The sequence below is a fragment of the Podarcis cretensis genome, assembly GCF_951804945.1.
Source record: "Podarcis cretensis genome assembly, chromosome: 12".
NCBI classification, from domain to species: domain Eukaryota; kingdom Metazoa; phylum Chordata; class Lepidosauria; order Squamata; family Lacertidae; genus Podarcis; species Podarcis cretensis.
This window is the reverse complement of record NC_137181.1, coordinates 26,097,167-26,111,327: the sequence shown is the minus strand read 5'-3', so window position 1 is coordinate 26,111,327 and position 14,161 is coordinate 26,097,167. Positions and strand designations below refer to the sequence as shown.

General features: G+C 42.2%; 1 protein-coding gene and 1 long non-coding RNA gene across 2 annotated transcripts; one reads left to right on the top strand and one right to left on the bottom strand.

Moving 5' to 3' along the window:
• Positions 1-3,564: 3,564 nt before the first annotated feature.
• LOC307200053 lies at positions 3,565-6,175 on the top strand. Its single transcript, XR_013832302.1, has 3 exons — positions 3,565-3,687; positions 3,781-3,902; positions 4,008-6,175. It is a non-coding gene; the product is annotated as an uncharacterized lncRNA (long non-coding RNA).
• ACBD7 (acyl-CoA binding domain containing 7) lies at positions 5,995-14,108 on the bottom strand. Its single transcript, XM_079948382.1, has 4 exons — positions 13,951-14,108; positions 6,422-6,539; positions 6,268-6,330; positions 5,995-6,164 (listed from the first exon to the last, which is right to left on the bottom strand). Exons 1-4 carry the CDS (start codon positions 13,960-13,962, stop codon positions 6,091-6,093), a joined length of 267 nt encoding a protein of 88 aa, XP_079804508.1. The 5' UTR covers positions 13,963-14,108; the 3' UTR covers positions 5,995-6,090.
• Between the last annotated feature and the right edge of the window lie 53 nt (positions 14,109-14,161).

Sequence of the window (14,161 nt, the reverse complement as noted above, 5' to 3'; positions counted from 1 at the left end):
AGGGGTCCCTTTACCTTTACCTTAGGTATTAGAGTTTTTTGGAAGTGACATTATTCCGAAGAATACAAACATTAACAAATATGCATGACGACTGCAATATAATGCAACCATAATTATTACCACACCTATACTACAGATTGCAAAAGGTATGGAGGTATTCCCGTGAACAGTGTATATAAATTAGTCTGCGCATCTCAGAAATTTACTTTCGGTGTTGTATTAGTAAGGATATTAGTAGGGCCCTCTACAACATTTCTAATACCAATTATATAAGTAACACAATCAAAGCTAAAATTAAGCCTCAGCTGAAACTGGTGTATGTGTGTGTGTGAGAGAGAGAGAAATCTTGTTTGCCGCAAACTTCACAATTTTAGTTATTGTTCTGGAGCCTTGCAAAAAGAGGGAAATGTTCACCCATTCAAAGTGAAAGTATGAAGCACTGGCCTTTCTCCAAGCTGGCTTTGTGACATCATCATTTAGCCAAGTCTGATTGCCTGCAGGATAATGTGCTATCATCACATCAGGAAAAGGTAGATTCAAATTAATTTCCAGTCTTCATTTTGTACTATGGTGAAAGGCATCTGCCACATATAAATAAAATGTCTTGATAGCTCATCTGTTTCTTGGAAGTGTGGGCCACAAAGAAATGCGTAGTTGACAAACTTTATGACAATTCCGACTGCTGAGTTTTGCATCTTGCCTGTTTCAGATGACCAGGCCATCTTTTAAACATATTTGTATCCATATTAATCCATAGCATTTAATATTTCTTAAGGGAACATGTATTTATTTTTATTTAAAGCACAAGCCATTTTTAATACTTGCAAAATAGCCTTGGGGCAAGGCTTTGAATTTCAAAGATAATCTTTACTATGTGGTTTACCTAACCATTTATTTACTTAATTTATATACCACCTTTATCTTCCAAGGAGCTCAAGGTTATCCTACTCCCCATTTCATCCTCACAACAACCCTGTGGGGTAGGTTAGGCTAAGAGATGGTGACTGGCCCAAAGTCACCCAGTGAGCTTCATGGCTGGGTGGGGAATTGGACCCTGGTGGTCTTCCAGGTCATAATGCAATACTCTTAACCATCATGTCACACTGGAAGATTCATACAAACTCTAGTGAGTTCATTCCGACTGAGACCCCACTGCTTAAATAACATCTTGTTTCTGTACAGCCTGCAGTGTTTTGAATTGTTCAGGAAATGAAGTTCTGGAACCCAGCTTACCTGACACTGACATATATAATCATTGTGTCAATGTGGAAACCCCATTGTTTGTTGGGCCATTGCCACCCCCAAACATGGCTCGACTTAGGGTGTAGCTAGGCAGGGTGGCAGATCATTCACAATTGGCTCTCGTATGTTGTGTTAAGTCTATTCTGGTTTTTGTTTTCTCTTTTTCTACAATATGGACCCACTGGTCTGCTGTACAGTGTTATATTTCTGCCAGTCAGTCATAAAAACATTGGAAGCTGACTTGTACTACACTAGTTTAGAATTGTGTGGCAGGATTTCAAACAACAGTCCCTTCCAATCCCAGCCCTATCTGGAGACACCAGAGACCTCCTGCATGTAAAATAGTTGCTCTACCAAATGAGCTATGGAGGTTCTTCTCAGGTATTTATCAAACTGTGGCTAATTGATCGGTAATTAGTCAAATGTGAGGTAAAGTAAACAAACCAAGTCAGAAAATCAGTCTGAAAATCTCCAGTTTCTACACTCCCACCAACTTCCTTCATTTTAGATGTGACTTGTCAATAGTTCCAGCAACCCCACTCCAAATCTGGAAGCTTGTGTTTCTTGGATTAGATCTTCTCAGGGTCTTCCAACTGCAGATGGTCTCGCATCCAGTCTCCCACATCTGTATTTCCAGTACTGGAAGTTTATTCCATTTGCTTCTGGTGTGGCCTTGCCTTGCCTCTTTTTTGTCCTTATGACAGACGTGACTTTAATAGGATTGTAGCACTGACACCTACTATATCCAAATTGATTCCGGTTTGTACTTCCTTTGAAAAAGGATCTACGGGGAGTGGGGGAAGGCTTTCCACAGGGGGTGTTTCAGATCTGTCTGCATTTCCAGCACCCATCAGTTGGCAATATGCCTAGGTGTTTAAAGTTCACTGGTGGTCCAGCAGACCTGATGCAGTATTTTTTTGTTGAATCAACCTCAGTATATCACATCACAGTCTGCCCTCAACTAGCCTCCACCTACCAGCCAACTTTACAACCAGTCAGGGAGCAGCTGCACCTACTGTTGGTCTCCCTGCCTTCCACCCCACCAGCCCCAATAAGCACCAGCAACCACTGCAGGGATGGTTCAGTTAGTTCCACCTCCCTGTTGTATTTCCACGTAGTTAAGCAAAGGTACATGTGGTTTAAGTGAAGCACGCAGGAGAACAGCAACCTCTCACAGTCAGACTGTAGGGCATGTTGCAGCTGGAATGTCCACAAGATGGCAGTGTTGCCTACAACAGTCGCAACTGTACTTTGAAATCCTTTGTCCTTACCAGAGTTTCAGCAGAATCTTATACTATGTTTAGTTTGTCTAAAAGATGTAGTTGTTTTCTTTCAAACTATCCTCTGCATTTGACTTCTTTGTCTACTTTAAAAAACAAAAACGTGTGTATTGGCAGTTTCTGAACTTCTAAGTTATGTCTGTTGGTCATAGCTGCAACAGTGGACATCATTTAAAGGTAAAGGTAAAGGTACCCCTGCCCTTACGGGCCAGTCTTGACAGACTCTGGGGTTGTGCGCCCATCTCACTTAAGAGGCCAGGGGCCAGCGCTGTCCGGAGACACTTCCGGGTCACGTGGCCAGCGTGACATCGCTGCTCTGGCCAGAGCCAGAGCCAGAGCCGCACATGGAAACGCCGTTTACCTTCCCGCTGGTAAGCGGTCCCTATAAATCAGGATGTTTTGCCCAGCGAGTTGGATGAGTATTTGTGACTCCATTAGAATATAATACCTGCTTGCGATAGCCAGAAAGAGCATAACTGATATTGTAGAATGCCGAACTTGCAATCTAAATTAGTGACTTTTAAATTCTGAGCGTTCAAGAGAACGAGAGAAACAAAATAGAAATGAAAACATATATATTCAAAAGCAAGGTGTGGAGTCAGATTTATGTTGCTTTTGTAGTTGGGTTGCAATATTGCTGTACTGGGCTAGGAGAGACCTACCTGCTGAATACCATCTCCTGCTATCAGTACTGTTATGACATCACACTCCCAATAGCCTCATTTGGGGGGGGGTGAAGTCTTTAAGCATATTTAAGGGAGCCTTTAAACATTCAGAAAAACTTGAGTCACAAATGGCCCTAGCAGTGTGACCAGTTGCTGCTGCACAGCCTTGCTACCCATCAAAAAAAAAGACTCACAAATGCGACCTCGCTACTAATGAACTTCTCTCCCAGGCAGTAAAGGTAAAGGGACCCCGGACCATTAGGTCCAGTTGTGACGGACTCTGGGGTCGCGGTGCTCATCTCGTTTTATTGGCCAAGGGAGCCGGCGTACAGCTTCCGGGTCATGTGGCCGGCATGACAGCCACTTCTGGCGAACCAGAGCTTCGCACGGACACACCGTACCTATTGACATGCTTTCAAACTGCTAGGTGGGCAGGAGCAGGGACTGAGCAACTGGAGCTCACCCAGTCAGAGGGATTCAAACCGCCGACCTTCTGATTGGTAAGTCCTAGGCTCTATGGTTTAACCCACAGCGCCACCTGCGTCCTCTCCCAGGCAGTAGCAATGGTATATTTACCAGAGTTTTCTTTGCAGGTGCTGATGTTCACTGCAGCCCTTAAGGTGATGGCATCATGGCCCTGGCCGATGAGGATTTTTGCCCAGCCTGGGAATGTAACTGCTAATGTAGATTATCAATACTGCTATTATTACACCAGGTAATACCTAAATTAAAGATCTGAAATAGAAGTGGCTCTTATGAAAGACTCAGTGAATTTTATTTTAAATGAAAGCATCAATTGGTGTTTTGTTTTGTTTTTAAGAAAGGAAAAGATTCATCTGCCCTGAAAGCCCAGTGTTATTCAACGGTTTATTTGTCTGCTTTCAAGTGGCAGTAAAGCTCCTCATATTGCACATGGTGAGACAAAATGGACAGTTCGATAGCAGGTGGGTAAGTGTTTCTCAGATTAGAAGTACAATTCACTGCAGTAATTTAGGTAGATATCATTAGGTAGGCCAGAAGAAACATATTATTAGAAAGCAGAAAATTATTTTAGGGTTCTCCCCCCTTTTACAATCCATAAACAGCAAGTCCATTCACTTGAAGACCTTTTACACCGGAAAATTCTCAGCTTCTTAAAAAAACAGTGAACTGCAATTTTCTTTCCTGTGCAAAGGGCAAATTTTTTTAATTTTGAAACGTTTAATGGTTTTGTAACAATGAAACAGCATCCAATTACTGAGTAAAGCAATTCCCATGGCTATCATGTTGTACTGGCAACTGGAGTTTCCAGACCCTTTTCAAGGAAAAAGACCAACCAGGCATCAAATGGGCACATTATCATGAATATAGAGTAGGTCCCTGAATGGCTCTATTGAATTTGTTGTGCAAGTCACATCCAATTTCTTTCCAAACTTGTAAACTAAACTTGGAGAGGAAAGCAAGTGTTGAGACAATCGAATCCTTTGTTCAGTAGATGTAAGAACACGTTCAGTTAAAGAGATTCCTGAACTGTAGAATAATGTTCACTGTGGCCAAAGAAATAAGCAGGGTGTTATAGCAGTTTAGTTCAGATCCAAGCTTGGAAGGATGGGAACAGCTCACTGCAATTTGTTGCATATTTGTATTGCTATGTTGTTTCTGAAGGGCTTACATAAACTTGAACCTCTTGCAATTTATCTGGAATTAGGTCAGTCGTTCCTTTGGATATTTTTTTGTTCCTCTGGCAGAGGTCCAGGCTAACCATTTCCATTTTATCCCAAACAGTTACAGGCATGTCCCACTTCCTACATGGCAAGAAGTTCCAAGGCACTGGGCTGGGATAACCCAGCCAGATGGGTGGCAGATAAATATCACCATCAGCAGCAGCCTTCTTCAATAATTTACCCCACCCAGAACACTCAAAGAGCATTCTAGTTCCCTCCCACCGCTACGTGTTCAGAATCATTAGTCAGCAACCTCCTCAGCAAAATAAATGTATGTCCAAAAATTTAAGACTCTAAAGCTGCAGTGAAATGAGGTAGCATAAAGGCATTTGGCCTTAATTGATCCTTGTTCTAATTAGACATTGTTCAGTCATGTACATGAGGCCAATGGAGGCCTGTCTGGGTATGACTCCACATGCTTCCTCCAAAACTCAAATATATCCTCCTAAATCTCAAGATGTAACAGCAGTTGATAATCTGGTGTGATGAAATCTGCGGAAGCAGAGATGATAACTTCACATTTTAAGGGCTGTGTCATAAGTTGCAAATACGTTTTGATTGCAATCAGTCTTTATTAATTTTTGCCTGTTAATTGGAATATTTTGTTCTTTTAAAGAAGAAAGTGTTTCGGATAATTAATAGGTAAATTGATTTTCGGGCAAGAAAATTGCATGCAAGCAGAAGCAACTTATCACATTTGAGAAGTTTGTGTGTGGTTTTGTGTTTCTTTTGCAATGGGTGTGTAGGTGTAAATACAGTACATGATTTCAAAACCTTATGCCATCTGAAATGGTCCATCAGTGCAAGACAGCTCCTATCACTGCCAGCACTGGCAGGGCTGATGGGAGTTGCACTACAGGTTCCCCATCTCTGGTGTCACTAGTTGGAACAGAAGTGCTACCAGTATTTCCTGTAAGTAGAACTAATCAGATGTATTATAATAGCCTAACATCACTGCCGTTCCCAAAGTTGTTGAATTATTTTTTTTCTACAGCGTGAGTGCAAACTTTTATATTGACATGGGCAAGGAGAAGATTGCTGTGAATATTTAAGTTGCCAAAACCATGAATATTACTAGCTTAAAGAGGATCCAAACAAGCCATGTCCAAAGAAGAAAAAAGTTTATTGCAAATAATGATGTTCACATCAGTCTGAAAATGAGTAGTGCCCTTGCCTTTGAACTAATTGTCCAAAGAAAATCTACAGTCCATATTTCTCTATCATCTCATTTGCTTTAGAAATGTAAGCCTTCATGGCATCTTCTTTTGACATACCTGTAAAGGGGGGGAAATCAGCTTTATTACTATGCCTTATTTGTTATTTTCACATGACATTATTTTGAATCAGAATAATAAAGAGCTGTAATAAATCCATCACCTTTCTTCTGGTTCCATGCTTCCCATTTTGCTTTGCCTTTCAAATCCAGCATCCCAGGACACTCTGCCAAAAGACAACAACTAAGTTTCAATAAAAACCCACGCAAAGTTTCTTTGAAATGAATATATAAACATGTAGGCATGTACAAAGTTACCAATATTAATATTTCCCACGGTCGACTGCTTGTAGAGTCCATACAGTTCTTTTAGTTCATCATCAGTTGGTTTGGTCTTTAGTTTTTTTACTTTTTCTGCCACAGTGTTGAAGTCGGCCTGAAGAGAGGCAAAAATAAATAAATAGGAATTTCACTTAAAACAGCCATATATTGCTTCCAAGGAGTGTGATGCTGAGGCATCTAATCATAGCCTGCATTTTTATTGAGGCTTGATCAGGGCCTGTATTTTAAAATGAGCTTAAAGATTTTCAAATGTTCATGCCAGGCAGAAGACCAGCTGCCTAAGAACCTTGGCAAGATGTTTATTCTCCTGGACAAGGGGGCCCCCTGATTTATAGCAGAAAACAATTCTCAAAGTCGTAAAAAGGGAATTACAGGCTGACAGCCAAGGTTACACTGACCCTACATATTACAGAAGATAAAAAAGCAGAGAAAAACATAATTAAGAGTGGGTAAATAGTAAAATAAAACCATGTGCCTCCCATTAAACTTGAGCCATATTTTCCTAAGGTTGAAAGGTCAAGAGCAGTGAAAAAGGCAACTGGCTTGGCTGGAGAAGATAGGTTTTCTTTCTTTCTATTTTTGAGGCTGGAAACTGTTCCTTACTTTGAAAAGGTTTATTCTTCTAAAAAGCTATCTATGTTATGTATTAAATATATTGGCTTAAATGTAATTATGCAAAGGAATTAGAAGCTAAGAAATGTTAAATCCTTATGCTAGATTCTTATTTCATATAGTTGGAAGAGATCACAGGGGCCATCAGCCACCAGCCCAGCCCCCCTGCCAAGCAGGAAACATCATTAGAGCATACATATGGTTGTCAGGCCTTTGTTTAAAAGACCTTCAAGAGAAGGAGATCTTTCAATGATGATGTAAATTCAAGATCCTTGACATCTGTTTAAGATAAAAATTTGAGATTAAACCATTTGTTTTGGAGGGCAATAGGGCGAGGTGAGCTGGTAATTAAGGTTCCTTGCTGAGACACATGTAAGATATATTACTACTTATTTGTCATTTATAGATAGAAGAATATATAGCTTTTTGTTTCTCATAAAATGGCATGAGGAAATGGGTGTATCTTTTGTGATTGGTTCTAGCAAACAGCCAATAGGAATTTCAACCAGCCTGATTGGACAGAGGCAGCCACAGGAGGAGCAAGGGGGCTGGATTAAGGAAATATAAGTGCTGGCCAGAATGGCAGGAGGCCAGGCCAGAGCTTGGTAACCATATACCACTGTGCCTCATATTTATTTGTCTGACAAATAAATTATTATTTTAATTTCTCTATTGCTGCGTTGAATATTTCATTCCAGCTAAGCGTTAACCACAAGCAGGGTGCTACAATGCTTCAGGGAGGAGTCTCTCTGAGCCCCACCTGGTCATGCCAGTTCAAACTTGAGACCTTTTGAAACACAAGACAAATGCTCTACCAGCGAGTTATGCTAAGAAGCTTCCCATGCAGCCAGTCAAGTTGCATGCAGTCAAGTTGTAGCATCGCTTGAATCTCACTCTCTTTCTCTGTGTAAGCTGCAATGCAGATACTGAAGACACTGGGCATTTTTCCAGCTCTGTTCAATATCAGCTCTCTCAGCAAGCTGGGTTGTTTTTTGTTTGCCTTGGTATTTTTCTATTCTTGGGTATAAGGTTTCACTTGAAGTAAGGTTTCAGTCTGACATGGCTACAAGAACGTCACATTATACTACCAGGCCAGAATATGCTCGTCTGCGATAGGACCAATATTTAAAACCACTTACTTCTCAGTCCTATGCACGTTGGTTCAAAAGTCCCAATGGACCTGCTCCCAGGAAGGCGGTATAAAATGGCAGCCTTAATGCAGGTTTATTTCTCTGTAACACTTTAATGATCAGCAAGGGGCTAATTTGGCTCACTGATTTTAAAGCACGTTTATAGACTGGAATTACCTACCCAAGTTTATTTTCCAGTAAAAGGCATAGGGTTTGATTATTTCCATATCAGTATCACAGTGTTCCACCACAAAGCAGGTTTATGCTCATTTTATCCTAAGATTTCTGTCAGGTGGGCTAGGGTGAGGCTAGCGGCTTGCCCAGGAGTCAGCAAACTTTTCCAGCAGGGGGCCGGTCCACTGTCCCTCACACCTTGTGGGGAGGCCGGACTATTTTTTTTTTGCGGGGGGGGGGGGATGAACGAATTCCTATGCCCCACAAATAACCCAGAGATGCATTTTAAATAAAAGCACACATTCTACTCATGTAAAAGCACCAGGCAGGCCCCACAAATAACCCAGAAACACATTTGAAAGAAAAGGACACATTCTACTCATGCAAAAACATGCTGATTCCCAGACCGTCCATGGGCCAGGTTTAGAAGGCGATTGGGCCAGATCCGGCCCCCAGGCCTTAGTTTGCCTACCCATGAGCTTGCCAAAAGGCCTCATTTTGGGCTTCATGGCTGCCATCTGTTCAATATTCTGTCAGCTCTCCTGATTTTCGACTACACTGAGGTCAGAACTACATTACATGTGAAACACAGATAAGTTCAGATAAAGTTCTGCTCCCCTGTTTCTCCATAAAGGGCATGCTCAGTTAGCTTGCATTGTCATATAACCACACTAGTGATGGAACCACATATTGCACGCAATCAACAACCCAAGTTCCTTTGTCTTTGAGCTGAAAAAAGACAGTTATCCCAAGTTCAATATTATTTTTTATAGAAAAAGGTTTCCTTCCCATGGGTGGTGGGAGAGAATGGTTTTTGGCTGCAAACAACTTCTTCCACCCTAATCCTCTCAAGACCAGGTGTGTGGCTTTGATATTTGCACTAATGACAGCTCCCAAGAGCAGGAAGCTCTGAATAAGTGAATCTAGTAACTCAAGGATAGAGCGAGTATACATTTTTGTGAATTGGCTCCTACTACAGACAATGATGTTTTTAAAAAGAGAAACGTATGGGACTGGAAAGGCTGTTTTTCAGTTCTCTTTGTCAGTCTCCAAGAATCACAGATCATGTTTCAAGAATTCTAAATGAAGAACTTGACTAGTTTTACATATTCATTTATATAACACATTGGCCACATTTCCCACACAAAAACCCCTTAAAAATAAAGATGCTAGTCTAGAGTCCACATGGTTTAGCAATCTCCTTTCCCCTTTAGAGCAGAGCTAATTTTACAAAAAGCAAGACATGCCCAGCATCTTTTTATTCTGCTACTTCAGGGTAACCTTGAATCAGTGTCAATAATTCTCTCATCTGCCTTTGCTATGATTCTAAGTCACAAGAGACGCATTACAGTGATGCAGGAAAGGAGATACTGCTCCACTATACGTAGAACAGCTCTTGTATTGACCCTTCTTTGCCAACAACTGACATGCATTACCTATGCCCCGATGGCTACATTGCTAAGTTATTTATTTGATTAGCACTGTGAAATCTCCAGGCAGACCTGCAGTTATATGCATGAGCAGTAGGATGCGTATTTTGCACAAAGCTCATGACACAATGATCCTGCCAGAACTGCATGCCAGCCTGTGGCAAATCAATCGGGCTCTTTCCTCACAAGTGCTCTAATGTCTGTTATGAGAAATAAAGGTCAGGTTAAGCATCGTGACTATTTTAACAAAGGTGTCATAAGGAACCTGTCTCTCCTATCAGAAAGTAAAACACTGTACTGCAAAGAAACAAATAATTCAGTATGAAACTTTCCAAATAGGCAGAAAGCCAGCACTAAAATCCGGACTCTTAATCAACTCATCCTTGGCTCACAAAGATGCAGTTGTCAACTCTTAAATTCCCATAACCTCTCCCCCCAACAAACATTCATTAGATGAAACAACTATAAACCTCACTGAAATTAAACAATGAGCTACTGTGTTCCATTACAGAGCAGTTATAACAGGGCACCCATTCATTACTGTGTCCACTATGTATAACCATAGTATCCATTCATTCATTCATGCTATCCTATTTTAGACCCACTGATACAAATACCGTTACAAATTCAGAGTTCGTTTCCCACCCTTCTGTTGATTAATTCTCACTATTCTTTCTTCCCACATGCTTCTATTAATATTAGAATAGTAGATTTAACTACACCTAGCCATAAAAAGCTTGCCACAAAATTATGGTGAACTGTCCAGTTCCAGAGGGAAACCACAGAGCCTAGGACTTGCCAATCAGAAGGTCAGCAGTTTGAATCCCCGCGACGGGGTGAGCTCCCATTGCTCGGTCCCTGCTCCTGCCAACCCAGCAGTTCGAAAGCACATCAAAGTGCAAGTAGATAAATAGGTACCGCTCTGGCTGGAAGGTAAACGGCGTTTCTGTGCCCAGCTCTGGTTTGCCAGAAGCGGCTTAGTCATGCTGGCCACATGACCCGGAAGCTGTACGCCGGCTCCCTCGGCCAATACAGCGAGATGAACGCCGCAACCCCAGAGTCGGTCACGACTGGACCTAATGGTCAGGGGTCCCTTTACCTTTATCCAGTTCCAGAGAATATGAATAGCCAATAGGATTATTACAAACTTGATCACCAGGAGCTGTTTTTCAAGCAACAGTAAGGAGCCAAAGAAACACACTTATACCTAAGTGCTTAAGTTAGTCCAGTAGTTTTTTTTTATATACTTTGAGCAGCCTGCCCACCCCCCAGCATGCACATCATACATTTAAAAGACATTTCCCCTCCCTAAAGAATCATTGGAACTGTAGTTTTTAAAGAGTGCTTCATGTTGTAGGCCTGTGAGGCGTAAATTAGTTCTAGTGATTTTTCCAGCGGCTAGAGAATGCACTTTAAACCCAATGATTTATACACAGCCTAAATCAGTGGCCTTAACAAGGCACGGGGTCCCATACTGGTGTTACAAGAGGAGATGTCAAGTGTGGTGGGAAGATTAAAGGACAATCAAAGAAACATTTTAAAATTTCAGTGTAGTATAGTATAAGATAATATAGTATCAAAATATTTTTTTCTTATTTGCAGAATATGGGTATATTTTCAAAATCAAGCACTGCTCGGAGTGCTTCTTTTTGTTTTCCAATGTATTTCTTTTCCAGTTTCTTTTCTTATCATTTTTTTTTTATTCTGAAACTGTGGCCTAGAGGGGAAAAGTTTTAGAACCACTGGCCTAAATCAATGCTTTTAAAAGTACCCTTTGGCTGCAATGCTATACTGTATACTTAGGAGTAAGCCCCATTGATTACTGGGACTGCACTACTCATAGGACTGCACTGTCAACTCAAAAGTGGTCTGCCAGGGGCAATAGCATGGGGGGGGGGGGGATTGCTATTGTGCAATGTAACCCTGACGTCCTTTTCAGCATGCAGACCTACCTGTGCTTTTTAAAGGATACCAACCAGGGTGGCAATGGCTTTGTAAAAATCCCAGTAAATCCCCCCTCTAGCTAAGAATATAAAATCTCATACTTCTTAGTGGGGGTGCTTTGAAATTATCTGATAAACTATATTCAGGATTGTTTGCGTAAAGTCACTTATGCACTTACTCTGAATAGGAGAAAGAAGATCTGTATTGTTACAGGGGCACTGAAACATTAATTTTTTCCCCACAAATATGTAATCTCATTAGTTATCCCTAAATATTCTGTAATCACCTTGTGAGCTCTTTTGCAAATAGCGTATTACAGCTCACCCAGAAGGCATAGCTTGATTGCACAATATAGAATTGCCTAAATAAATGTATAAAATAGGTTGCGATTGACTGTCTGCATGCTGTAGCATCCTTTCTGGAATGCCAAAACCGAGAAGAAAGCCCCTACATGGCCATGCACTTTGGGGAAAATACATTTATGGGGGGGGAACCCCATTAAATCACAAAGGTGGCATACAAATATTATTAAAGAAACAAAAAAAATCTTTAAATCTATTTACAGTCGCAACTGATGTGGAAAAACTATTGTATTCTAACTGGATGCTAATCACGTTTGAATACAGTCGTGTTTTTAATTCTAAATTGCTCTGTTGCTTTATTACATTTCTACATCTAGATGGCATTATAAGAAACAAGCTAGCAGTCATTCATTTAAATTGGAGCGGGCGGCTGTGGCTTGCATGTGTGCAGAGAGTCACAAAGACTGCATGTTACACAACAATCATCTGTAGTCCTCAAATCAAATCCCCCTTGCGAAAGATTCAGCCAAAATCCAGGCAGTTAAGCAGAGCTGCTGTGTGCAGAGTTTGAGTACTTCTGGGGGAGGGATTATGATGCTGCTGAATCTGCCTTCACCAGCTGCATCACTTTAGCTCATCCTAGCCTTTCTCTGCATGATGTTAATGCTGGCCCAGCAGAATAAGTAGGAAAGAGCTGAGGTCTGCATATCAGAAAGAGAAGAGGCTGCGGCTTCCGATCCTAGCATGCAAGTGGAGTGTTGCAATCCTCAAACTTTGCTGCTCCCCGGCCATAAATGCTCCGATAGAGGAAGCCGTAAGTGTTTGTGCAGTCACACTTAACTTGGAGTGGAGACTAGCTAGCACATGAACGAAAAGCTGAAACCCCAAACCAGTCCATCAGGCAGGTAGGTCCCTGCCTTGTCCCCAAGCAATTACACAGATCTTCTGCAACTGTGCACGGAAACTTGCCCAAGTTTACAGTTTCAACACTAAATGGATTGCAACTCCCATTTGTGTGGTCGAGTGGGGGTGGAGGGACTCATTTCATCACATTATACTTCATGAATCAGTACAGTAGTACCTTGGGTTAAGAACTTCATTCATTCTGGAGATCTGTTCTTAACCTGAAACTGTTAACATGAGGTACCACTTTAGCTAATGGGGCTTCCTGCTGCCACTGCGCGATTTCTGTTCTCATCCTGAAGCAAAGTTCTTAACCCGAGGTACTATTTCTGGGTTAGCAGAGTCTGTAACTTGAAGCATCTGTAACCTGAAGCATTTGTAACCTGAGGTACCACTGTACTAGCTGGAGGAGCTGCAAATGCACGGCTATAACTGTCCAGGTTCTAAAGTTTTAAGTCCTCAATTCCGCACCTATTTACTTCGACATGAGGTGCAATGTTATAGTGACTTGTGGGGGGCGGGGTCCAGTTGATCACCGCAGTGCTGACCCCTGAGCCAAACAGCTGGGGGGGGGGGAATTCCCTTCCAACCAAAAGGTGTAGGAAATAGTCAAATAGGGAAACCCAAGTCACGCACTCCTCTGTACTTTTTTAAAAGAGTGTATTACACAGCAATTCTATACACGTCTGTTCAAAAATAAGTTCTATTGAGTTCAATGAGGCTCAATCCTTCCAGGTATAGGATTGCACGGTGCAGGCATAGGGTTTGCTTAAGAATAGCTTCGCTGGATTGGATCGAACCCAGCAGCCGATCCTGCACAGCACAGGAGGTCACTCGCCGGATACTGCTGCAAAACCTCAGGACCAGCAGCCCTCCACTCTCGGCGCAGTCCAGGTCCCTCGGGTGAGGCGCCAGGCGAGCCCACCTTCTCCAGAAGCTGCGCTCACGCCGCTGCTTCAGGCGCCGCCGGGCTTCCCCCCGCCCCGCTCCTTCCCCCGAGGTTCCCTTACCTCCAGAGTCATGCTGCACGACCTGCGACGGCTCCTGCGCTCTCAGCAAAGCCCCGCCCCCGTCCGGAATGAAGCCGCTGCTCCCTCTCGCAGCCCTTATTTATAATGCCGTCGGCCCAAGCGTCCCCATTGGACAAGAAGGCACTGTGACGTCGCACCAGAGGCGCGAGCTCCCGAAAAGTGAGCCAAGTAGGTGATGCTACTGCTGCCG

Bases quoted from the DNA above. Each gene is read 5' to 3' on its own strand.
- ACBD7 (XM_079948382.1), bottom strand. The intron at 6,331-6,421 runs GTAACTTTGTAC...GTCTTTTGGCAG, and splicing joins CGTGGGAAATATTAATATTG to AGTGTCCTGGGATGCTGGAT. The intron at 6,165-6,267 runs GTGATGGATTTA...CCCCCTTTACAG, and splicing joins AGCATGGAACCAGAAGAAAG to GTATGTCAAAAGAAGATGCC.